At 51.9% G+C, this 25,919-nt stretch overlaps 1 protein-coding gene across 2 annotated transcripts; it reads left to right on the top strand.

Annotated features, from left to right (window-relative positions):
• The first annotated feature begins 405 nt into the window (after positions 1–405).
• Positions 406–25,512, top strand: GAA (alpha glucosidase). 2 transcript variants are annotated; one of them, XR_013825041.1, is made up of 21 exons: positions 406–588; positions 3,321–4,019; positions 5,010–5,155; positions 6,826–6,991; positions 7,075–7,171; positions 7,671–7,790; positions 7,871–7,989; positions 8,076–8,207; positions 9,080–9,190; positions 9,667–9,780; positions 9,878–9,962; positions 10,425–10,542; positions 10,907–11,040; positions 19,224–19,375; positions 19,539–19,687; positions 20,700–20,841; positions 21,247–21,390; positions 21,799–21,963; positions 22,271–22,423; positions 22,833–22,963; positions 24,141–25,512. XR_013825041.1 is itself a non-coding variant. In XM_079904577.1 (20 exons), exons 2-20 carry the CDS (start codon positions 3,495–3,497, stop codon positions 22,890–22,892), a joined length of 2,832 nt encoding a protein of 943 aa, XP_079760703.1. In that variant the 5' UTR covers positions 406–588; positions 3,321–3,494; the 3' UTR covers positions 22,893–25,512. The 2 variants fall into 2 exon arrangements, 1 of the variants encoding a protein (XP_079760703.1); XM_079904577.1 differs by having other exon boundaries at positions 22,833–25,512.
• The last annotated feature ends 407 nt before the right edge of the window (positions 25,513–25,919 follow it).

The following is a 25,919-nucleotide window of genomic DNA, read 5'->3' as shown; positions in this document are numbered from 1 at the left end:
ATTAATTTTTATTGGAGTATAATTGCCTTACGATGTTGTGTTAGTTTCTTGCTGTACAAGCTTCCCCCTTTTTTTTTTTTAAGCTTGCTCGCCTTAACATGAGACTTTGTGTACGAAAAGTTCCTTGTCATTGCACATTTTCATGACAGTCATTTTATGGGTTATGACAATGTTTTCCTTTTCAGAAGAACTTTAAGTTGCTTTCAAATTTTCGCTATTTTGTCGTCTGGGTGCTAGATTCGCAGAGCCGTGCCTCGGCGGGCGGCCTGGCGGGCTCCAGGATGCTGAGGGTTCGCTCATGCGGGGGCGTAGCGCCCTCTGCGACCCCAAAAGACGAGGCCCCGCCTCTCCCCCAGAGCTCTCCCCTGCAAGGTGCGCGCCCCCTGAGCCCCTCCCACGTTCCAGGGACGCCGAGGCCCAAGGAGGGCGAGGACGCCACCAAGCGCCCCGCCACCAGAGGGCGCATCCCCGAGGCGAGCACTCACTAAAGGCGCCTGCGCAGGGGTCTGTCACGTGACCCGCCGCCGCTGCTCTGGTGGGCGCTGGATCCTGAAGTTGCTGCTACGGGCCGGGCGTGCGTGCGCGGAGGTGAGTAGGGGGCCGGGCGCGCGTGCGCGGAGGTGAGCCGACCTGACTGCTGGACCCGGGCTGCAGTGGTCCCAGCGAACGGCGGGGCAGGGGAGGTCCGCGGCAACCCCACAGAGTGGAGGCTTGGCGGGTGCGGGCAGTCGTGACGCCCGAAATGGGAGGGGTCGAACGATAGAGGGATTGGTCAGTGCTTTCCTACTGGAGAAGTTGAGCACACCGTGCCAGGGCCGCGCGCGGCAGGAGGCAGCAGTAACGACAGTGACCCCAGTAACATCGGGGACTCCGGAAACTCCACGGTTCCCACTCACTGCCCCCGAGCTGGGCGAGGAAGGCTGCGCTTGCCCCCGTTCACAGGGAGGAAGCTGAGGCACAGGAGGTTGAGAACCCTTTACTTCCCTCTGCCGGTGGTGGAGCTGGGCTTTGAACCCAGCTTGTCTACACCACCACCGTGGCCTGGGGAAGCAGCAGTTCTGAGACACTTACCTGAAGGCGGGGTGACCGACCCACTGGGTCAGCAGTGCCACTTGATCTACTGACCTTCAGTTCTTCCCCGTTTTCTCTCTAAATTGTCAAGCGCTGTGAGTGTGGCTCTTCCCCATTTTAGGATCTCTTCCCCTTTCTAGGCTCTCTTCCCTGTCTGTAAACTGGAAGCAGGGAAGGGCATGGGGTGCTGCCCTGGCCGTGCTTCTGGACACCTCTGCAGCTTCTGAAGTCTGGGTGGGAAGGGCTGAGGTCATTGCCCAAGAGCTCCCAAGTGAGGACCCCTGGACTCCACTCTGAGTTCCTTAGTTTCTGAGTCATTATGATCACAAATGTGTCTGGCAGGGTCAGGTGAAGCTGGGACACTATGTGGTATAAAAAAAGAGATATTAGTCTTTGTCTCCAGTCCCTGGCACACAACTTCTAAAAACCCTGGAATCTTGGGGGTGGTAAGAGTGTCTTTTATATGCTAATGAGATGACTGGGGGCTTGTAGATAGCTTCAGAATGGGGGCTAGTCCCCAGAAGGACCAAGGCAGGATTCGAGGGTGGGAACTTTCTCCTGGGCTTCCTCTGGGCCGGAAGCTCTTGATTAAGAGAGGGGACTGGTGATTAAGTTAGTCACCAGCGCTCAGTGATTTCATCGTTCATGCCCTACATAATGAAACCCTAAACTAGTTGGGGTTTGGAGAGCTTCCAAGCTTGTGAACACATTTTGGTGCTCAGAGGGTGGCCAGCCCAGAGAGGGCATAGAAGCTCAGCACCCCTTCCCCATACCTTGCCCTCTGGTTGTTCCTGAGTTGTATCCTTTATAATATACAGGTAACAGTAAGTGAGTTCTGTGAGTTGTTCTAGCCAGTTGTTGAACCTGAGGAGGTGAGGGGTGCTGTGTGAACCCCGGAATTGATAGTGGCTTGGTCAGAAGAGCCGGTGACAACCTGGGAGTTGTGGTTAGTGTCAGAAGTGGGGGAAGTCTTGTGGGACTGAGCCCACAACCTGTGGGGTCTGCACTAACTCTGGGAGTTCATGTCAGAATTGAATTGAATTGCTGGACACCCGGCTGGTGTCCAGAGAATGGGAAAATTGGTTGCTGAGAAAAAGCTCCACGCTTTTGGTGTCATAAGTGTTGTGAATGAAAACAGTTCACTCTTGCATCTAACGTACTGGTGACCCATGGTGGCCAGAATGTTCCAGGTGACCGGTGTGTGTCTGTGACAGGCTTGGACTCTCTCAGTGACCTGGGCGCACTTCTGCCTGGCGTGTGACATTTCCCCAACACCTGCATGTTTCTGGAGGCCATGAGAATGCAGCTCACAGACCTCCCACCACAGGGAGCTGCACTGACAGGCTCAGCCGCCGTGCTCTGAAATCATCACTGCATTTCCTGCGAGGGGCTGCCTCCCGGCCCTTAACGCTAGGGCAGGCCGCTTCTGGGAGACCTGGACCCCTCTAATGGCCAACTTTGGCTCAAGGAATCCCAACCCTGTGGCCTTGCCCAAGCTTCCCTAACCTACATGGCAGTCTGGGGCTCTTGAATCCACACCGCCCTCCCACGGGGTCAGACCTGCACGGGTGTGTTGGTGCTCTCAACCCTCTCTGGCAACCTCCCCAGTTTCTCTCAGACAGATAAAAAGGACCCCCCTAATAAAATCCTTGCATATTTAGTCCCATATCAGTGTGTGCTGCTCCTTGGAGGAGCTGGACCAGCAATGTTCCCTATAAAATATTTAGAACATACAGATAATCAAGACACAGGTAAGAACAGTCTTAGTACCAAAGTAACCAGAGTGAGGCTCCAGTGCAGCTGCTGTGACAGAGACCCAGAACCAGACCCCACACGAGCCTGACTGCAGGGGCGGGGAGGGGCTCCGCCTGCCCAGTCCTGGGGGCCAGGCTTTTTCTTCTGTGCTTGGCTGTCCCTGAGTGTTGACCTGGGCTGCAGTGCCCAAGACCCCTCACAGGCTGTATCCACGTCCTGGTCAGCCCAAGAGGGACAGAAGGAGGGAACACTTCCACCCCACTGGCCAAGACTCACCTCGGCCAGTCTTCATACGGGAGCGGGACTTATCTACTGTGGGAACTTGTTTGTTCCACTTGATCTATCACGTGGGTCTTTGTGTGTTATTAGGTTATTTTTACAGACATTCTAGATGCGTTTATTTGTAACATATTAGAAGACTTCACAATGCACAGGATTCTGCAACTCCCTGTTTGGGACTTTTCTCTCCTTTTCCTTTTTCCTCCCTCCCCCAGGTCTGCCCTGCTTCCTCACCAGACCTCACTTCTAGCCTGTGCGCTGCTGGGCTGGCCACAAGTTCATGTCTGGAAGCTGCTTTGAGAGTCTCCTGAGGCCCCGGCCACTCCCTGCTGCCGTCCCTTTGAGCCTGGTTCTTCTGTCTGCAGGCCTCCTGGGCCCGCTGCCCACACATGATGAGGTGGCCACCCCGTTCCTGCCCCTTGCTGGGGGTCTGCGCCCTAGTCTCCTTGGCCATCCTGGGGCACATCCTGCTTCATGACTTCGACGTGGTCCCCCAAGAGCTGCACAGCTTCTCCCAAGAGGAGATTTACCCAGCTCGCCAGCCCAGAGCCAGCGGCCAAGGGCCCCAGCCTGTCCCACGGCGCCACGGCAACCAGAGGGCAACACCCACACAGTGCGACCTGCCCCCCGACAGCCGCTTCGACTGCGCCCCAGACAAGGCCATCACCCAGGAGCAGTGTGAGGCCCGGGGCTGCTGCTACATGCCTGCAAGGTGGCCTCCGGGCACCCAGATGGGGCAGCCCTGGTGCTTCTTCCCTCCCAACTATCCCAGTTACAGGCTGGAGAACCTGACCACCACCAAGACGGGCTACACGGCCACCCTGATCCGTGCCACCCCGACCTTCTTCCCCAAGGACATCATGACCTTGCGGCTGGACGTGCTGGTGGAGACTGAGAGCCGGCTCCACTTCACGGTGGGCGGGCGGGGGCTGGGCAGGGGCAGAGAGTGTGTGGACAGTGGATAAAGACAGACTCTACGGGGTGTTTGTTTATGCACAGACGTGTATTATGCCCTCACCTGGAGTCTGGGTGTGAGCAGACACAGTGCCTATGCTCAGGGAACAGTGGGCCGCTAAGACAGTCACTAGGAGGTTCTACAACATGTTCTAGGGGACAGGGCTCAGGGCAAGGTGGTGGGAGGTTAGGTCGCCCCCAGGAAGTGACATCCCAGCTGGGACATAAAGTAGGAGTCAGGAAGGGGAAAGGTGGAGAGGGAGGAAGGGGGACGGTTCCAGGCAGTGGGCAGTGGGATTCCAGCCACTGAGGGCAGGGCCTCTTGTCTGGTTTATTCCCTGCTGCTTCCCAGCCCCTGGAACAGTGCCTGGCACATATTAGGTGCTCAGTAAAAAGTTGTCAACTGAATGAATGTGCAGACACAAAGGTGAGAGAGGCTGAAGTACGTAATTCAGTACGGCCCTGTTATTTTAACAAAGTAACTGATGGCAGCCGTGGGTTACTGAGTGATGACTATGTACCAGACAAGGGCTGGGTGTTCTAATTATGTTTTCCCGTTCACCCTGTAACTAGATATGCCAGGTGGAAAAATGTTGCCAGATTCAGCAAATAAAAATACAAATATGAATTTCAGATAACCCAGGAATTAGTTTTTTTTTAGTGTAAGCATGTCCCGTGCAATATCTGAGATGTATTTATACTAAAAAAATTGTTTATCTGAAATCCAGATTTCCTGTGTCTTACCTGGCACACCCCACAGGAGGTGCTCTCCTGGCTCTATAGACGAGGAAACAGGCTTAGGTATGTGGACCAATCTGTCCACACGCTGTGTGCGGCCACCCTGAGACTTGAACTGACGCCTTGCTTCTCTGGAAGGTGAAGGATGGAGTGGACAGGTGTGCAGGGCAGCCAGCCACCAAGGGCCTCATGACACTGCTCTCGTCCTCTAGATCAAAGATCCCACCAACCAGCGCTATGAGGTGCCCTTGGAGACCCCACGTGTCCGCAGCCAGGCGCCGTCCACGCTCTACAGCGTCGAGTTCTCAGAGGAGCCCTTCGGGGTGATCGTGCGGCGGAAGCTGGATGGACGGGTGCTGTGAGTGCCCAGTTTCTGTGCCCACTATCTGCTGGGAGGGTTAGGGAGCTGTAGGGCATCGTCCCTGACCCTTTTGTAGTCCACCCTCCTGCTCTGGCCTCCTGGCTGTTCCTTGCCCCGCAGGGCCCTGGTGCTTGCTGTTCCCTCCACCCCGAGCCCTCAAAGGCCCGTTCTCAGAAGGGACATTTGGCAACAGCTGGAGACATTTTTGGTTGTCACCACTGGGCGTTAGGGTGCTGGGATACTGCTAAACACCCTACAATGCACAGGCCGGCCCAGAACACGGAGCGATCGGCCCAAATGTCGGTAGTGCCTCAGCTGAGAAACCCTGGTCCAGTCTAAAGTGGCAACCCCACTCCAGGCAGCAACCCCAAGCCTGCTTTATTCTTGTTTATTTATCACATACTACACATCAGTATATCAGGCATTGCAGTGATTAACTCGTCCAATCCTCATAACAACTGGGACGTAGGCGCTGTTATTATCCCCACTTTACAGATGGAGAGAGACATGGAGAGTCCAGGTGCTTGCTGGCAGGTGACGGAGCCCAGCCCAAGCGTCCGTGCTGTCGGCCACTCTGCTCCATGTCCCTCCGGGGTTTGTGTGCCCCCACGGGACCTTACCTTTGCTTGGACCATGGCTGCCATCTGCCTGAGGCAGGAGCCTTTCCTGTTCCCTCCTGAACCGCCAGCTCCTAGAGCAGTTCTGACCCACAGCAGAGCTCAGGGGTATTTGTGGAGAGGATAAGGGTGTTGCTTGGTCTCGCCCTCACCTCCCCCCAGCCCACCCCCCAGGTATTAGATGCACCGAAGCATCTTTTAGACTCAAACGCTGTGGCTGTGAGTCCAAGTGTTCGGTGTCGCTCTGGCCCAGAAGCGCCCGCCCATACCCCCAGCCACGGGGTCAGCAGTTTTGCCGCGGCTGCCCGCTGGCCCTGACGCTGGGCTGTGCAAGCACCTTTCCCAGGACGCATCCCATGCACTTTGCCCACATAGTCCTACACGAATATGTGCTGGCTGACAAGGCCCTGCTCTGCACCGAACTCTGCTACATGCTCAGAAGGAGGGACCTTGGACTTGCCCAAATCTTCAGAGCACTTGCCTTGTGAAGTGCATTTCTTTCTTTTGTGGCCTGTTCATTTTTTGGCCGGGTGTTGTGGACCTGCTAGCAGGACTGACATAGCAGAGGGAGGTAGAAACGGGCTGTGCAGATGCAGGGTGTGGGCTGGCTCTGCAGCTGGGGGGCCTCTCTGAGAAGATGACCTGCAAGCGGAGTTTGGAGAGAAGTTTTTTAAGCATTTTATCAGATCTTGGTCTTGAACACGCACAGACACCCACAGGCAGGTGAGCAAAGTCTTAACACGGGCTGGTGGGGTGCGGCAGGAACTTGTCCCATGAAATTAGCCGGGATGCGTCTGCCATGCAGAGAGGGGCCCTGTACGTGGTTTTTGCCTTCCTCTTGATCCCATGGAACCTCGGGGCACCCTAACTGCCCCTGGCTGGGCAGCTCCACGATGTCTGGGAGCAGTTTGGCCCTCCTGGGAGGTGCTCAGGGCCACGACTCCCAGGACTGTAAGGGTTTTGGGCAGCCCTTGCCCAGCACTTGCTTGTGGTCAGGGCTCGTGGGGCCATTGGCTTCTTGTGCGAGGCCACCTGGTCTCTTCCTGGCAGGCTGAACACCACAGTGGCCCCCCTGTTCTTCGCCGACCAGTTTCTGCAGCTGTCCACCTCCCTGCCGTCCCAGCACATCACGGGCCTCGCCGAACACCTCGGGCCCCTGATGCTCAGCACCAATTGGACCAAGGTCACTCTCTGGAACAGGGACGTCGCCCCTACGGTAAAGGGGCGGCCAGGGAGGGGTGTGCGATCGGAGGGGCTTCATGGGCCAGGACGTAAAGCAGGGTGTCTGCCATGTCCCAGCCCGACGTGAACCTATATGGATCTCACCCTTTCTACCTGGGCCTGGAGGATGGCGGTTTAGCTCACGGGGTCTTCCTGCTGAACAGCAATGCCATGGGTAAGCAAGGGGGTACTGGGGCCCTCCACATCCCCCAGCCAGTTCTGCTTCTGAGCTGCCGGCCAGGGTTTCCCTGGTGCAGCCACACCCCCTCCTTCGTAGAGGGGGCTGGGGCTCTCTGCACCTATCTGACAGACTGGAGGTAGAGGAGGAGGCAGGGGGTCGGGTCTCGTACACTGTTCCGAGAAATGACCATTGGGCTGTGGCCTCTGCCAGCTCTGTCCTTCAGTGCTTCTAAGGTGGGCTCTGGGACCTCTGACCTGGGTGGGGTGGGGCTGAGGCCAAAAAAAGGGGCCCCAGGCCCAGCTGCTCAGCGTCTTCCTGTCCTGCTCCAAGGATCTCAGCAAGCTGGGCTCAGAGTGACTGTCCCAGGGCCCCCAAGCTCCCTGTGGGAGGACCCCGCCTCTCCAGCGGTGGTTTGGCCCATTGGTGCAGTGCCGAAGGCCCTGGGCAAGGGGGGTGAGTATTTGTCTCTGAGCCCCAGGGCTGCTTCCCCCAGATGTGGTCCTGCAGCCCAGCCCGGCCCTCAGCTGGAGGTCGACAGGCGGGATCCTGGATGTGTACATCTTCCTGGGTCCGGAGCCCAAGAGCGTGGTGCGGCAGTACCTGGACATCGTGGGTAGGCCTCTCCCTGGCCCTGGCCCCCGGCCCCTCCCTCCCCAGCCCCTCCTGCCCGCTCACGGTCGCCTTGGCTCCCAGGCTACCCATTCATGCCACCGTACTGGGGCCTGGGCTTCCACCTGTGCCGCTGGGGCTACTCCTCCACCGCCATCACCCGCCAGGTTGTGGAGAACATGACCAGGGCACACTTCCCCCTGGTGAGTGCCGGGGAGGGGCCTGGGGCCCCCAGGGTGGGGCGGGGGCAACGAGCCTGGGTCCCGACCACCCTGTGCTGTGGCTGCAGGACGTCCAGTGGAATGACCTGGACTACATGGACGCCAGGCGGGACTTCACTTTCAACAAGGACGGCTTTGGGGACTTCCCGGCCATGGTGCAGGAGCTCCACCAAAGTGGCCGGCGGTACATCATGATTGTTGTGAGTGCCTCCTCCCCTCTTGTGCCACAGGAAGCAGGCTCTTTTGGAAGGAGAGGGGCCCAGTGTCTGGTGGCTCCAACTTTCAGTCCTCATGGTGGCCATGGTCACTGAGAATGTTTCTGAGGGTCTTTGATATCGAGGGAATATCAGGTTTATAGACTTGACTCCTGCTATCCAGTCATGTCCCTGGAGACATCTGTCTGTGGCTCAGGATCCTTACGGCTGTAGGTTACTTGAACAGCTTAAAGCAAGTGCCGGGTGGAGCTGTGTGCCAGGGCGGCTGGAACCCCAGAAGCTCCGTGAGACTCCTGGCCCTGCCTCCCTGCAGTCAGCTTGTGGGAAGGAGGGCAGGATCTGAGTGGCTCAGCAGACAGACACACTTCCCTGGGCCAGTCCCTGCAGCCAGAGGGGTGTGATTCAGGGTCTGGTACAGCTGGGGGGCCGGAGGAGGGGAGGGGGAGCCAAGACAACCCCTCAGGAGAGGAAATCCGTTTGGAATTGGGCTGATGGTCATTTCCATCCCTGCAGCCCCTCTGAAGGCAGCAGCATCCAGGTCCACTCAGAGCAGGGAGCGGGGAGGGCAGACGCAGACCTTTTCTTTTCTTATTCAAAATGAAATAAACGCTCCCTGTAGAACGTTTGTGAAACTCTGGGCCCTTAAAGCAAAAGTAACGCCTGCATCCAGGTGCGCCCTTTTTGGCAATGGGGGCGGGGTCACGTGCACGTCCACGCACACGCAGCGCGTTGGCGCATCCAGGGCACATCCACCTGTGCCTCGTTAACGTTTATCGAGAGCATTTTCCCGTTTTCCCAGCGATGGGTGCCGAGGCTTTGGGCATTTCTCTCTCATTCTGACTGGTTTCTCTCCCCAGGATCCTGCCATCAGCAGCTCCAGCCCTGCCGGGACCTATCGACCCTACGACGAGGGTCTGAGGCGGGGGGTCTTCATCACCAATGAGACTGGGCAGCCGCTGATTGGGCAGGTACAGCAGGGCCTGGGGGGCGAGGGGGAGAAAGCAGGGGTCCCTGGGCAGTGGGGCTGCAGGGGGGGCGGCAGTGACAGCTGGGGGTGACAGTGGCCCCTGACAAGGAAGACCACCCTGAATCCTTTTGTCAGGGGCCCTTGTTTGCGGGCAGCTCAGAAACAAGCTCCACAGATGCTTGCGGAGGCCTTGGGGTCCTCCACATCCTCTGGGCCCCCAGGGGCTTCCTGATGGTTCCCAGGCCTTCCCGGTGGGTGGGGCAGGCCCAGAACCAGGAGGAAGGGGGTCGAGCCTGAGGGGAGGCTGGCAAGGCTCCCAGCAGTGCAGATTCTGGGGCCTCTCCCCGTGCTCCTCCCCTTGCAGTCCACCCATCCCTGGGTTAGATGAGTGAGGCTACGGCTCTGCCTGCAGTCAGGACAGACAGGGCCTCCGTGCAGGCTCCAGGGGCCCTGTCTCCCCTCTGGCCTTTCGTCCAGGTGTGGCCCGGACTCACCGCCTTCCCTGACTTCACCAACCCCGAGGCCCTTGACTGGTGGCAGGACATGGTGGCCGAGTTCCACGCCCAGGTGCCCTTTGACGGCATGTGGATCGTGAGTGTGGCCCCACCCTTGGGTGTCCGGTGGCCTCAGGGACCGGCCCCACTCTCTGTACCAGGCAGGGCACCCACCCCCAGGGCCTCTCTTGCAGGACATGAACGAGCCATCCAATTTTGTGAGGGGCTCAGTGGATGGCTGCCCCAACAGCAACCTGGAGAACCCGCCCTACGTGCCAGGTGAGCTGCCTCCACCTGCCGGCCCCCCAGCACTAGTCGGCTGGGGATTTAATGGCTCAAATCAGGGATTTCCTTCTCTGGTCTGGGAGACTCAAAGCTCTGGTTTCTGAGAAGCTGATGGGCAGCGGCCAGCCCGGGAAAGGCAAGGGGTGCCCTGGGAGTAAGGTTCATGTGGGGAGACCCCAGCCACGTGATGCTGACTGGGCATGTGCAGCTGAGGCTAGACCCTTCAGAGGGGGTATTTCAGGCTTTGGCAGTCGGACAGGGAAAAAAAAATGGTTAGGAGCAGGCAGACATGAAGTCTGGGTGTGCAGACCACAGCCTGCGGCATCGCCTTGTCCTGTCCTTGGAGAAGTGGAGACTGTACAGGGACGCACCCCGTGTCCCAAGGGGTCTCTCAAGATGTGGGGGGCACCAGCCTGCCAGGAGGAGGCTCCAAGGAAACAGCCCCCTCTCCTCCAGGGGTGGTTGGCGGGACCCTCCGGGCAGCCACCATTTGCGCCTCCAGCCACCAGTTCCTGTCCACGCACTACGACCTGCACAACCTGTACGGCCTGACCGAAGCCTTCGCCTCCCACAGGTGAGGGGCCAGGGTGCAGGAAGGAGAGGAGGAGGCCCTAGCCATCCCTACATCCCACCCCCGCCCCCCACCCCAGCTCCATGCCTGGTGCCTCAGAGGAAGGGCATGGTGACGAGACACAGAGGCCAGGGCTGACCAGGGCCTCTGGCCCCCTTGAGTTTGTCCTCCCCGTGACACGTGCATCTTCGAGGGTAAGTCAGGTGGCAGGGCTGACTGCTTGGCAGACAGTGGCGGTGACCTCAGCAAGCCAACTCCTTGCTCCCAGCTTGTCCTTCCTGCTGCACTGCCAGGCACTCTTGTGGGCAGTGGTGGGGCTCCTGGTGACCCTGCTCAACGCAGCTCTCTGTGCCCCTGCTCCACCCAGGGCTCTGGTGAAGGCTCGGGGCATGCGCCCCTTTGTGATCTCTCGCTCCACCTTTGCCGGCCACGGCCAGTACGCCGGCCACTGGACAGGGGATGTGTGGAGCAGCTGGGAGCAGCTTTCGTACTCCGTGCCAGGTGAGCACACCTGTCAGGAGGGGTGCAAGGAGGTGAGGGTGGGCCCTTCTCCGGGCGTGTTTGCCCAGAGCTGGGTCCTCAGAGAGATGCTGCTGCAGTGGCTGGGGCCCGTCGCCAACTCATGTGCCATTGGACTCACCTGTGGTGCCCCTCTTCCAATGTCCCCATCTCGGATTCATGCTAACATCAGAATGTCCCTTCTGGTGACCACATTCTGAGCTGCATGAAATAGCATCTGAGCTCAGTCCAAAGGGTGCCCCCACCCCTCTTGTCTCAATGCCTGGCTCCACCCTGCAAAGAAAATTTTGATTTTTGTTCCAAGATCTCTGATGCTACAGACAGATCTTAGGCCCAGGGATGGCTCAGGAGCCCTGGGGAAGGGGATAGAGGTGACCCCAGAGGTCACAGCTGAAAAGAGCCTCCACCAAACCCCCGGCCTGGAAGTGCTTTCATAGTCGCAGGCTTGCTTCCATGTGCGATGCATCTACAGAGCCTCGGGCCACAGGGATGTCCTGCCGAGCTGAGCTCTCGGGTGAGAAGTCCATTCCTCCTTCACAAAGTGGCTGCTGGCTCTGCCCACGGGTGCCGACCGGCTCTGATTTTCACCCTGGGGCCAGCATGGTGGGTCGAGCCTGAGCACATGCAGGCCAATCCACCCCAGAGCCGGATTCCTGGGCTTTGTGTCCACCTGTCTAGTTCTTGGGTTTCAGTTCTGGTGTGAGCTGTTGTTACCAAGCTAAAATAAGGCTGTGCAGCTCCCAGGACCTGCTGTGACCCAGACCAGCACTGCTCACAGCCCCAGGCTGCACCCCATCCTGCCCATTGGGCTTCCAGTCTGGGTCCTGGCTCCCGAGGAGACGAGGAGAGGGTAGCCCAGCAGCCTCTAGTCCTGCCCAGCGGTGGTGGGATTGGCACGGGGCCCAGATGCTCTGGAAGCTGTCTGACCCTTCAGCAACTCAGGGGACTCACTGACCCTCTGCTGTAACGACGTACCACACCCCAGGTGATTTAAAAACAACAAACTTATTCTCAGACTGGAAGTCTGATCACGGTGTCGGCAAGGCCTTGCCCTCTCTGAGACTCTAGACAGAATCCCTCCTTGCTTCTTCCAGCTCTTGGTGGTTGCCAGCAGTCCTTGGCCCTCCTTGGTTTGAGGCTGTGTCACTCTAACCTCTGCCTTTGTCATCTCTCGGTCTTTTTCCTGTGTCCTTGTCTTCACATGGTGTTTTCCCTCCTCTTTTCTTTTTTAATATAGTTCCCTGGGCTATACAGTAGGACCTTATTGTTTATCTATTTTATATTTAGTGGTGTGTATCTGCTAATCCCAAGCTCCTGATTTATCCCTCCCCCACCCCCTTTCCCCTTTGGTAACCATAAATTTGTTTTCCACGTCTGTGAGTCTGTTTCTGTTTCGTAAATAAGTTCATTTGTATCATATTTTAGATTCCACATATACCTGATATCATATGGCATTTGTCTCTAACTTTACTTAGTGTAATAATCTTTAGGTCCATCCATGTTGCTGCAAATGGCATTATTTTCATTCTTTCTTATGGCTGAGTAATATTCCATTGTATATATGTACCACATCTTTATCCATTCATCTGTCAATGGACATTTAGGTTGTTTCCATGTCTTGGCTATTGTGAATAGCGCTCCTATGAACATTGGAGTGCATGTATCTTTTTGAATTATAGTTTTGTCCAGATATATGCCCAGGAGTGGGTCACATGGCAACTCTATTTTTAATTTCTTAAGGAACCTCCATACTGTTGTCCATAATGGCTGCACCATTTTACATTCCCACCAACAGTGTAGGAGGGTTGCATTTTCTCCGCAACTTCTCCAACATTTATTATTTGTAGACTTTTTAATGATAGCTATTCTGACTGGTGTGAGGTAATACCTCATTGTAGTTTTTCAAGATTTAATTGTATTTATTTTTGGCTGTGTTAGGTCTCTGTTGCTGTTCGCGTGCTTTCTCTAGTGGCAAGCGGGGGCTACTCTTCATTGCAGTGCATGGGCTTCTACTTGCGGTGGCTACTCTTTTGTGGAGCATGGGCTCAAGGCGCGCAGGCTTCAGTAGTTGTGGCACGCAGGCTTCAGTAGTTGCGGCGCACAGGCTTAGGTGCTCCGTGGCATGTGGGATCTTCCCAGACCAGGGATCGAACCTGTGTCCCCTGAATTGGCAGGCAGATTTTTATCCACTGTGCCACCAGGGAAGTCCCTTATTGTAGTTTTGATTTTGCATTTCTCTACTAATTAGTGATGTTGAGCATCTTTTCATGTGCCTATTGGCCATCTGTACATCTTCTTTAGAGAAATGTCTTTTTAGGTCTTCTGCCCATTTTTTGACTGGGTTGTTTGTTTTTTTGATGTTGAGCTGTATGAGCTGTTTGCATATTTTAGAAATTAAGCCCTTGTCAGTCACATCATTTGCAAATATTTTTCCCAGTCCATAGGTTGTCTTTTCATTTTGCTTATGGTTTCCTTTGCTGTCCAAAATCTTATAAGTTTAATTAGGTCCCATTTGTTTATTTTTGCTTTTATATCTATAGCCTTGGGAGACTGACCTAAGAAAACACTGCTATGATTTATGTCAGAGAATGTTTTGCCTATGTTCTCTTCTAGGAGTTTTGTGCTCTCATGTCTTATATTTAAGTCTCTAGGCCATTTTGAGCTTTTTTTTTTTTTTTTTTTTGGCAGTACGCGGGCCTCTCACTGTTGTGGCCTCTCCTGCTGCGGAGCACAGGCTCCGGACGCGCAGGCCCAGCGGCCACGGCTCACGGGCCCAGCCACTCTGCGGCATGCGGGATCTTCCCAGACTGGGGCACAAACCCGCGTCCCCTGCATCGGCAGGCGGACTCCCAACCACTGCGCCACCAGGGAAGCCCTTGAGCTTATTTTTGTGTGTGGTGTGAGGGAGTGTTCTAACTTCATTGATTTACATGCAGCTGTCCAGCTTTCCCAACAACACTTACTGAACAGACTGTCTTTTCTCCATTGTATACTCTTGCCTCCTTTGTTGAAGATTACTTGACCATAGGTGTGTGGGTTTGTTGCTGGGCTCTCTGTTCTGTTCCATTAATCCATATGTCTGTTTTGTGCCAGTACCACACCGTTTTGATTACTGTAGATTTGTAGTATTGTCTGAAGTCTGGGAGGGTTGTGCCTCCAGTTTTGTTCTTTTTCCTCAGGGTTGTTTTGGCAATTCTGGATCTTTTGTGGTTCCATATAAATTTTAGGATTATTTGCTCTAGTTCTTTGAAAAATGTCATGAGTAATTTGATAGGGATTGCATTAAATCTGTAGATTGCTTTGGGTAGTATGGCCGTTTTAACAATATTAATTCTTCCAATCCAAGAGCATGGGATATCTTTCCATTTCTTTGAATCATCTTCATTGTCCTTTATCAATGTTTTGTAGTTCTCAGCATATAAGTCTTTCACCTCCTTGGTCAGGTTTCTTCTGAAGTATTTTATTTTTTACCTTTTGGCTGTGCTGTGTGGCTTTGTGGGATCTTAGTTCCTTAACCAGCGACTGAACCCAGGCCCACAGCAGTGAAAGCGCCAAGTCCTAAGCACCGGATCAGCAGGGAATTCCCCAAAGTTTATTTTTTTTGATGCGATTTTAAAAGGGATTGTCTTTTTACTCTCCCTTTCTGCTATTTCATTGTTAGTGTAAAGAAATAACAGATTTCTGTATGTTAACCTTGTATTCTGCTACCTTGCTTTATTTATCAGTTCTAGTAGTTTTTGTGTGGAGTCTTCAGAGTCTTCTATATATAGTATCAATGTCATCTGCATATAATTACAATTTTACCTTTTCTAATTTGGATACATTTTATTTCTTTTTCTTGCCTGATTGCTGTGGCTAGGATTGCCAATACTATGTTGAATAGAAATGGTGAGAGTGGGCATCCTTGTCTTGTTCCAGATTTTAGTGGAAAGGCTTTCAGCTTTTCACCATTGAGTATTATGTTGGCTTTTATTATGTTGAGATATGTTCCCTCTGTACCCATTTTGGTAAGAGTTTTTATTGTGAATGGATGTTGAATTTTACCAAATGCTTTTTCTGCATCTATTGAGATGATCATGTGGTTTTTTTCTTTTGTTGATGTGGTGTATCACATTGATTTGCATATGCTGAACCATCCTTGCAACCCTGGGACGAATCCAACTTGATCGTGGTGTATTATCTTTTTTTATGTGTTGTTGGATTCAGTTTGCTTTTATTTTGTTGAGAATTTTTGTATATTAATCAAAGATTTTGGCCTGTAATTTTCTTTTTTTGGTAGTGTCTGTCTGGTTTTGGTGATGGTGGCTTCATAGAATGACTTTGCGAGTGTTCCGTCCTTTTCAGTCTTTTGGAAGAGTTTGAGAAGGATCAGTATTAGTTCTTCTTTGTATGTTTGGTAGAATTCACCAGTGAAGCCATGTGGTCTTGGGCTTTTGTTTGCAGGGAGTTTTTTTAAATTACAGATTCTATATCACTTCTAGTGATTGGTCTGTTCAAATTATCTATTTCTTCTTGATTCAGTTTTGGTGGGCTGGATGTATCTAGAAACTTGTCCATTTCTTCTAGGTTGTTCAGTTTGTTGGCATGTAATTGTTCATAGTATTCTCTTATGGTTTTTTATATTTCTGTGGTATCAGTTGTTATTTCTCCTCTTTCATTTCTTATTTTGTTAACTTGGGTCCTCTCTTTTCTTCTTGGTGAGCCTGGCCAGAGTGTTGTCAATTTTGTTTACCCTTTCAAAGAACCAGCTCTTGGTTTTATTGATTTTTTTTCTATTTTTTTAAAATCTCTATTTTATTTGTTTCCTCTATGATCTTTATTATTTCCTTCCTTCTGCTAACTTTAGGTTTTGTTTGTTCTTCTTTTTCTAATTCTTTTAGGTGGTAGGTTAGGTTGAGATTTTTCTTGTTTTTTTTTTTTTGAGGAAGGCCTGTATCATCATGAACTTCTCCATAAGGACTGCTTTTGCCGAATCCCACAGATTTTGTTTCCATTATCATTTGTTTCAAAGTATTTTTAACTTTTCTCTTTGATTTTCATCACTGACCCATTGGGATTTTTTTGTTGTTAGTTTCTGCTTTATAACAAAGTGAATCAGTTATACATATACATATGTTCCCATATCTCTTCCCTCTTGCGTCTCCCTCCCTCCCACCCTCCCTATCCCACATGTCTAGGTGGTCACAAAGCACCGAGCTGATCTCCCTGTGCTATGCGGCTGCTTCCCACTAGCTATGTATTTTACGTTTGGTAGTGTATATACGTCCATGCCACTCTCTCGCTTTGTCACAGCTTACCCTTCCCTCTCCCCATATCCTCAAGTCCATTCTCTAGTAGGTCTGTGTCTTTATTCCTGTCTTACCCCTAGGTTCTTCTTGACATTTTTTTCTTAAATTCCATATATACGTGTTAGCATACAGTATTTGTCATTCTCTTTCTGACTTACTTCACTCTGTATGACAGACTCTAGGTCCATCCACCTCATTACAAATATTTCAATTTCGTTTCTTTTTATGGCTGAGTAATATTCCATTGTATATATCTTCTTTATCCATTCATCTGATGATGGACACTTAGGTTGTTTCCATCTCCGGGCTGTTGTAAATAGAGCTGCAATGAACATTTTGGTACATGACTCTTTTTGAATTATGGTTTTCTCAGGGTATATGCCCAGTAGTGGGATTGCTGGGTCATATGGTAGTTCTATTTGTAGTTTTTTAAGGAACCTCCATACTGTTCTCCATAGTGGCTGTACCAGTTCACATTCCCACCAGCAGTGCAAGAGTGTTCCCTTTTCTCCACATCCTCTCCAGCATTTACTGTTTGAGATAATTTCTATCCTCTTAAATTTGTTGAGGCTTGTTTTATGTCCTAGTATTTATATAGTCTATCCCAGAGAATAGTCCATGTGTACTTGAAAAGACTGTGTATTCTGGGGTTTTTTTGGATGTAATGTCCTGAAGATATTAAGTCTGTTTTATTGTGTCATTTAGGATCTCTGTTGTCATATTGATTTTCTGTTTGGAAGATCTGTCCATTGATGTCAGTGGGATGGTAAAGCCTCGTGTTATTATTTTTATTCCCATCAATTTCTCTATGTCTGTTAGTATTTGTTTTATGTATTTAGGTGCGCCTATACTGGGTGCATATATGTTAATGAGTGTAATATCCTCTTCTTATATTGATCCTTTTATCATTATATAGTGTGCTTCTTTATCTTTCTTTATGGCCTTTATTTTTTTGAAGATACAGAATTATATTTAATCATTTTTTGTTGTTAATAAAAGTCATTTTGAATGTTCACTTTGACAATCAAAGATCCCATTGCCCTTTAGCATGGTGCAGCCCAAGGTTACCTGTGGTTACTTCAGGTAACCACACTACAGTCAAGGGCACCATCCCCCTCTCATCTTCAACTCTGAGCGAATAATAGCCCACATGCACACCCCTGCCACTTAAGTTTCTAAAGATTCCTATTAGCAGAGGAATGAGAACCCTGTCATCTAGGAAATTTTAGTAGCACAGCGTCTAAAGAAATGGCAGCTAATAGCTACAGTAGAAAACAGTAGCTAGCAAATTTCATGCATGGGTCAGAATTCTGTATTTTTATATTCCCATCTTAGTTTAAAATACTAAGCCTCAATGACCTGTAACGTGAGAAAGAGTTGGTTACACCTGGGTCACTGATGAGAAAACAAGATCTCTGAAAATGTTGCATGGGCTTTGTTTTAAAGTCTGTTTTGTCTGATACAAGTATTGCTACCCCCGCTTTCTTGTCATTCCCATTTGCATGAAATATCTTTTTCCATCCTCTCACTTTTAAGCTATGTGTGTCCGTTGCCCTAAAGTGGGTCTCCTGTAGGCAGCACCTTGTAGGCTCTTGTTTTATTATCCAATCTGCCACTCTGTGTCTTTTGACTGGAGCGTTTAGTCCATTGACATTGAAGGTAATTATTGATATGTGTTTATTGCCATTTTAGACCTTGTTTTCCATTTGATTTTGTATTTCTTTTTTGTTTCTTTTATGGTTTGATGGTTTTCTTTTGTATTTTCCTTGTGTTCTTTTGGTTTTTGTGAATCAATTTTATGTTTTTGATTTGTGGTAACCTGTTTTTCAAGTATGTTAACCTGTTACTATATCTACTTGCTTTAGACTTGTAGCCATACAGGCTCAAACACATTCTGAAAAAAAAATCTATATTTTATTACTCCCCTCCCCCACATATTATGATTTTGATGTCCTCTTACATTTTCATGTTTATCCCTTTGCTGTTCATTGTAGTTATCATTGCTTTCACAAAAATATTTTTGATTTTTTTTTAAATCTTTGTACTGGCTTAGGTGATTTACTTTCCAATTGTGATTTTCTTTTTCCTATAGATTCTTGCTTCTTTTCTATTTAGAGAAGACCTTTCAGTATTTCTTTTAGGATAGGTTTAGCATTGCTGTATTCTGTTAGTTTTTGCTTGTCTGAGAAATTCTTTATCTTTCCTTCTATTCTAAATGATAACCTTGCTGGGTAGAGTATCCTAGGTTGCAGGTTTTTCCCTTTCAGGACTTTGAATGTATCTTGCCACTCCCTTCTGGCCTGCAACCTTTCTGTAGAGAAAGCAGCTGATAGCCTTATGGGGTTCCCTTGTAATTAACTTTGTTTTTCTCTTGCTGCCTTTAGAATCCTCTTTAACTTTTGCCATTTTAATTATGTCTTGGTGTAGGTCTGTTTGGGTTCATCTTGTTTGGGACCCTCTGTGCTTCCTGTACCTGGTTCCCTCTTCTGATAAGGTCACCAGTCATGGTGAATTAGGGTCCACCCTAACGTCCTCTTCTCAACCTGATTACATCTTCAATGACCCTATTTCCAAATATGGCAACCAGGGGTTAGGACTAGAACTTACTTTGGAGGGAAATACAATTCAGCCCTAACGGGTCTAGTTTGCCCTGCCCACCCTGCGAGCTAGGGAGCAGATGCGGCTTGTCATTCTGCTGACCACAAGTGCAAGGTGCAGTGGCCATTGGTGTACTGACCATCAGGTGGGGGCTGGGTGGGAGGGGCTTTGGGAGGGATCCTTGCCTCCAGCCAGTTCAACAGACATGTCTGTCAGGCTCCTTGGCCCTAGACTGCTCCTACTGTAGCAGCTGGAGGCCCATCTGACTCTGCCCTCCAGAAATCCTGCTCTTCAATCTGCTGGGGGTGCCCCTGGTGGGGGCCGACATCTGTGGCTTCCTGGGCAACACTTCGGAGGAGCTGTGTGTGCGCTGGACCCAGCTGGGGGCCTTCTACCCCTTCATGCGGAACCACAATGGCCTGAACAGCCTGGTAGGGCGGGGGCAGCAGGGGAGGCCGTGCCCTGGGGAATGCCACTTTCTGTGCCAATGAGCCCAGCACTGGCTGGCCCAAAGTGCTGGGTCTCCTGGGGTGGGGGGACCTCGGAGTCCATGGTCCTAGATCCCAGGTGCTTCCTCCACTCCCTCCACTGCAGCCGCAGGAGCCGTACAGGTTCAGCGAGACGGCACAGCAAGCCATGAGGAAGGCCTTTGCCCTGCGCTACATGCTGCTGCCCTATCTCTACACGCTGTTCCATGGGGCCCACGTCAGAGGCGAGACCGTGGCCCGGCCCCTTTTCTTGGAGTGAGTGCCTGGGTTGGGAGTGATGGCCTCCGGCCCACTGACCCCAGGGCAGCTAACCTGCTGCAGGGGGTGTTCTGGGCACTGAGAGAGGAAGGAGGTTGCAGCAAAATCTGGGCACTCCCCACTGAGGTGCCCCCCTGAACCCCCAGTTCCCACCCATTAGATTCCAGCTCAGGGCAGGGAGCACTGGATAATGGAAAAACCCAGGATGAACACTGAGTACAGACCAGGCCTCCCAGATGGTAAAACAAGTTATAAGACTATCATGATTGAATCCATCTGGGGCTTAAGGGGACAAGACCACTAAAGAAATCCAATAGATATCCCCCAAGTAGGACTTAGTATATGTAAGAAGTTACTGTACCATAAAATGGCACCTCGAATCAGAGGATTAAAGGATCCTCCAGTAGTAAGGTAATTAGTTAGCTATTTGCAAAAATCAACTTATTTTCCACTCATCTGTACAAACCTAAGTTCCAAATGATTACGTAGTTAAATGACAAAAATTAAGCTGTAGAAAAGCTGCAGGAAAACAGAAGTGAATGCTTCTCTATGACCTGTCAGGAGAGGGCTTTCTAAGCATCAAAAGCAAAAAAGCAAAGGGAAGGAGGTTTCATTTAGGAAAAAAAAGTAACACTTCTTTGAATATAAGCAGAAAAATATTAAAACTGCTCTGAACATAGATTGTCAAGGCAATCGAATGGGAGAAAACATTATCAATAAAATGACAGTCACTGTCCCTAATGTACAGAAACTCAGACCAGGGGTAAGAGCCAGATAGACATGTGGGCAAGAACACAACTTGCAAACAGGGAATGTGAACAGGTCATGCCCAAGTAGTCGGGCAGGGAGAGGTTATTCTTGGCTCCTGCCTTGACTTAAGCTGGCCAGAACCGGCCCTGCCACATGTAACCCAGGTCCTCTGGCTCCTGTCCACGCCTCCCCATGGGTCCCTTGAGCCCACTGACCTCAGAGGTCACCAGGCCCCCCTGCCCATCCCTCCTGTTTGAAGGTTCCCCGAGGATCCCCGCACCTGGACAGTGGACCGCCAGCTCCTGTGGGGGGAGGCTCTGCTCATCACCCCGGTGCTCAAGGCTGGGAAGGTTGAGGTCACTGGCTACTTTCCCCGCAGCACGTGGTATGACCTGCGGACGGTGAGTCCTGGGGCCCTGAAACTTGGGAGGACGGGGGAGATGGAGCGGGTCTTCCCTCCAGCACCATCCGTGTGGACCAGAGTGAAAAAGGAGTTCTGGCTACATGAGGGCCCTCACCTGGGTGCTCCATCAGCATCATCCTGTGTGAGCCTTACAGGACCCATTTTCCAGATGGAGAAACCGAGGCTGAGTGGGTGACTTGCCACTGAGCTGAGCTGGGACTCCAGTTCTGCTCCCAAACTCCTGCCCCTTCTTGCGTCCTCTGACCTGCCCTACCCGAGCCCTGGCTCAGGCCTCACATGCTCTGTCCCCACCATGTGGCCAGATCTTTGCTCTCAGCTCCTGACAACAGCACAGGAGCTTGGCAATGCCCAGGACCCTTTGTGACATGACATCCCCCTCCAGGTGCCAGTGGAGGCCTTTGGCAGCCTCCCACCTCCTGCACCCCTCACGTCTGCCATTCACAGCGAGGGGCAGTGGGTGACACTGTCCGCCCCACTGGACACCATCAACCTCCACCTCCGGGCCGGGCACATCATCCCCATGCAGGTACTTGGGCCGGGCCCCTGATCCTATTTGTCCAGCCCTGGGGTTGCTGGGACCCCACATGCCTCTGTTCAATTGGGGGTCTGCCCCCAGGCAGAGATAATCCTTCTGAGGGTTGAGGATGAGCTGGGCTGGGGAAGGACAGGATACATCCTTGCACTCACTTGCTCCCGGGCCTGGTGAAGGAGAGGCCTGCTTCATTGGCCTTTCTCAGAAAACTGTCAGTCTGCAAACCTCTTTGGGCCTAACGTCCTCTGAGGTGTCCACGGGCCTCCAGGCCGCTCGGCCGTGGGCTGTCCTGCGGATCGTGGTTTCTTCTAGCACGGCACTGTCCCAGCCTAGTGCTCCTCACGCCTGGGTCTGGAGGCCTCCACCAGGTTTGGGACAGTGACGGGGGCCACCCCCTCCCAGGGCCCTGGCCTCACAACCACAGAGTCCCGCAAGAAGCCCATGGCCCTGGCTGTGGCCCTGACTGCAAGCGGGGAGGCCCGAGGGGAGCTGTTCTGGGACGATGGGGAGAGCCTAGGAGTGCTGGACCGTGGGGCGTACACGCAGGTCATCTTCCTGGCCACGAACGTGAGTTCTGGGATCCGCCTAGGCTGGGGGCTGTCTTGGGGTGATTATCCTGACTTGGTGAGGGGAGCTGGCCTGGGGTCCTGGGATGGCCACCTGTCCCTGGGTCAAGCAGACTGAAGGGGAGAAGAGCCTGTAGGCCAACTGCCTTGGCTGGAGTTCCCTGCACTGCGCCAGTGTCCTAGGGTTTGCACGGGGTGTGCTGCCGACCTGCCCTCCCCATCTGCTGTCCAGAGGCCCTGCCCTGGTGGGGCTTCCTGGCCCAGGCCATCTGCTCACACCTCTGGTCCTGTCTCTCTGCTTCGGCCAGAACACCATCGTGAACCAGCTGGTGCACGTGAGCAGTGAGGGGGCTGGCCTGCAGCTGAGGAAGGTGACCGTCCTGGGGGTGGCCACAGCCCCCCAGCAAGTCGTCTGCAATGGCGTTTCTGTATCCAACTTCACCTACGGCCCTGACACGGAGGCAAGAGAGCCTACATTTGAGGCCAGAAGGCCTGTCCCTGAGGGTGGGCGAGGGGGCGGGAGGTGCCCGCTGAGCTGGCATCATGGGATTCCCTGTCCAGAAGGGAGAGGACACTTAGGCCTTACAAGGGGCGGAGAGGAACTGATCCTTGCGGGGAGGAGTGGGAAGGTTCAGTCCCCTCGCACTTCACATCTTTTCCCTGCCTGTGTCCACACTGTCAGCCCCTGGTTAGAGGGCAGCTCATTTCCAAAGCAAATTAAGGCGGCCACTGCCAAGAGTGCTCAGAGGGAACAGAGCGAGACACTCCCAGGGCTAGGTCAGACCCCATGTCCACCGTCCACCCATGTCCACAGACTGCTGTCTGCCCCACCTCTGTTGCCAAGCAAATTTTCCTATTTCTTGTCCCCAGACCCTGGACATCCCTGTCTCGCTGACGATGGGAGAGCAGTTCCTCATCAGTTGGTCTTAATCTGGGGCCCAGTGGTGTGCTGCTCCTTTACAGACCTCCCGGCAGCCCAGCACCTGCACCCTCAGTCGGCGGTATGTGGGCCTTGGGTCAGAGCACTTACCCCGAATCGCATGTCACTGACATCCCTGAACACCCGGATCTGCTTGTGAGTCTGCCCCCCAGGCTCTGGGCCAGCAGCTCTTCTGAGTCTTCTGTCCAGATCCCAGTCGGGTCAGTGCCCTGAGGGGTGGTGCCCTGTTTACTGGAAGATTTGCTTCTCTGTAGCCTGTCACTGTGACGCATGCAATGTCAGTCACCACTGCCTGCCTGTGACGCAGAGGTGGTGCTTGGTATGGGGTGGTACCTGCACCCCAAGGTCCTGGCTCTGACCTGATGAAAGCAGAGCTGGGGGGCCGCTGCAGACTGCTTTCTGGGCAGCTGCCCCCGACAACAGGGGTGGAGGCTGTCCACCAGTCTGACAAGTGGGCCTAGACACTCGGCAGAATTCCCAGGACTTGGGGATCCCTTAATCTGAAGTGCAATTATTTTTAATAAAAGGGGCATTTGCAATCAAGCTTCTGCCGGTCCTTCTGAGATTCAGGGTAAGGAGGATGTGTCTAGAGGCCCTGACACAGAAGCAGGACTCCTTCCTTGATGGGCCCCTGGACGTTCCCAGGCAGGGTGTGCATATGTGCTGTACTGTGCATGCTCAAAGCAGCACCCTCACGTCCCTACCTCACACCCTAGTATCACCCATCTCTAAGGTGACTGGAAAACATCCAGCCAGGCCTGGTGTCAGTCATGTGGTGGGAGATACACCCTCCCCCCGACCCTGCCCAAGGGCTATGCAGACTAAGCTGCTACCCCCACCACCTCCGTTCCCAGGCAACAGCTGGTCTGCTTTTGGTCACTATAGACTAGTTTACATTTTCTGGTATTTTATATAAATGGAATCATATAGCATGTATTTCTTTTGGTCTAATTAATTACTTACTTTGAGATTTATCCATGTGGTGTGCTTTTTAATTGCCAAATAGTTTTCCATTGGCTAGAGGTGCCACATTTATTAAATTTACATGGATGTAAGGATTGTTTTCAGTTTTTGACTATTGTGAATAAAGACGATGTAATCATGGACCAGTCTGTGAACGGACATGTTTTCATTTCTCTTGAGCAAACACCGCAAGTGTGATATGGTCAGGTCATATGGAGGGTGTGTGTGTGACCGAACTGTTTTCCAAAGTGGGTGACACACTGCACTCCTACCAGCCTTGCTGTCGCTTGGTGTGGTCCGTATGCTCATTTTCAGCTGTTCCAGTGACAGTGGATCTCGCAGGTCTGATTTGCAACTGAAGATGGCGAGCGTCTTTCATGGACTTGTCACCCATAAATCTCTGGTGAAGTGTCTGTTCAGGTATCTTGCCCATTTTTACTTGGATTTGTTGACCTTATTATTGAGTTACAAAGTACATTGTTTTTCCAATTGCTACCATAACAAATTACCACAATCTCTGTGGCTCAAAATAACACATTTATTCTGTCACAGTTCTGTAGGTCAGAAACTTGACACGGTCAGCTGGGCTAAATTAGGTGTCAGCAGGGCAGCTTCTTCTCTGGAGGCTCCAGGGGAGAATGTGCTCCCCTGCTCATGCAAGTTGTCGGCAGAATTCAGTCTCCTGAGTGTATGGGTGTGAGGTCCACATGTCCCTGTGGTTGAGCCAGACGTCCTCCTCAGCTTCTAGAGGCTGCTCCACATCCTGACTCGTGGCACCTTCATCTTCAAATCCAGCAATGGTGGGTTGAGTCCTTCTCACCCCAGAGAGAGAATCAATCCTGCCTCTTCCTTTATACCACTCTCTGACCCATGGTAGCCCAGAGCATTCTTGACTTTAAAGGGCGCATGTGATTAGATAGGGTCCACCTGGATAATCCAGGATAATTTCATCTCAATCTTTAATTACACCTGCAAAGTCCTTACCATTTAATGTAGCATATTCACAGGTTCCAGGGATTAAGATGTGGGCATTTTGGGGGGACCACCATTCTACCTACACTTAAAGTTCTTGATATTTTCTAGTTTAAGTCCTTTGTCAAGTATATGCTTTGCAAATATTTTCCCCCCTTGCTCATGCCCTTTCTGTCTTTAAGTATAATTTTAGAGGAGGACGTATAAGACTGCCCGATTTCTGAGGTATAGTTCACATACCACACAATTTTACCACTTTAAAATGTACAATTCAGTACTTTTTAGTACATTCACAGAATTGTGCAACACTTACCTCTGTCTAGTTCCACATTTTCATCACCCCCAAAGAAGCCCTGTCCCCTTTAGCAGTCACTCCCTGTTTCCACCTCTCAGCCCCCAGAAAACCACTAATCTGCTTTCTGTCCTATGGATTTACCCATTTGGGACATTTCACAGAAACGGAAACACTGTGGCCTTTTGTGACTGGCTTCTTCCAGTTAGCCTATTTTCAAGGTTCATCCATATTGCAACGTGTCAGCACTTCATTCTTTCTTATTGCCAAATAATATTCATGTGTACTTACCACATCTTTCAGTCGATGGGCACTTGGGTTATTTCCACTTTTCAGCTATTATGAATAATGCTGTGAACATTTCTGTCTAACCTGACACACCAGCCCCTTGTTTCAACACTTAGCCACCATGGATTACAGCTGAACCCACCTGACCTGTGACTCGAGTGGCCCCAAGCACCTGCCCAAGAACCTCCACCCACGTGCGTCAGTGCCAATGTCCCATTGCTTCCCTCCCCGAGCCCCCAGTGATACGCACTCCTTTCCTGGTGCTGGAGGACACTGGTGAGCTCACCTGTGCAGTCTGCACTCCAGACTACTGCCTACGCAGAAGGATGCCCTCAAAGGGAAGTATTCTAATTTCTCCTACTGCCCAAGAGCCAGGCTGCTTTCCAAAAAGTCTGTACCTACTAACACCACCATCACGCCCCCTACACCTTCACCAACACTCAGGGTTAATGGTTATGAAAACATAACACTTCTGAATCACCCCCAAGGATACACATTTCCG

Source organism: Stenella coeruleoalba (genome assembly GCF_951394435.1).
Source record: "Stenella coeruleoalba genome assembly, chromosome: 19".
Taxonomy (NCBI): Eukaryota; Metazoa; Chordata; class Mammalia; order Artiodactyla; family Delphinidae; genus Stenella; species Stenella coeruleoalba.
Note: the sequence above shows the minus strand (reverse complement) of the source record. Positions and strands in the feature narration are given on the sequence as shown.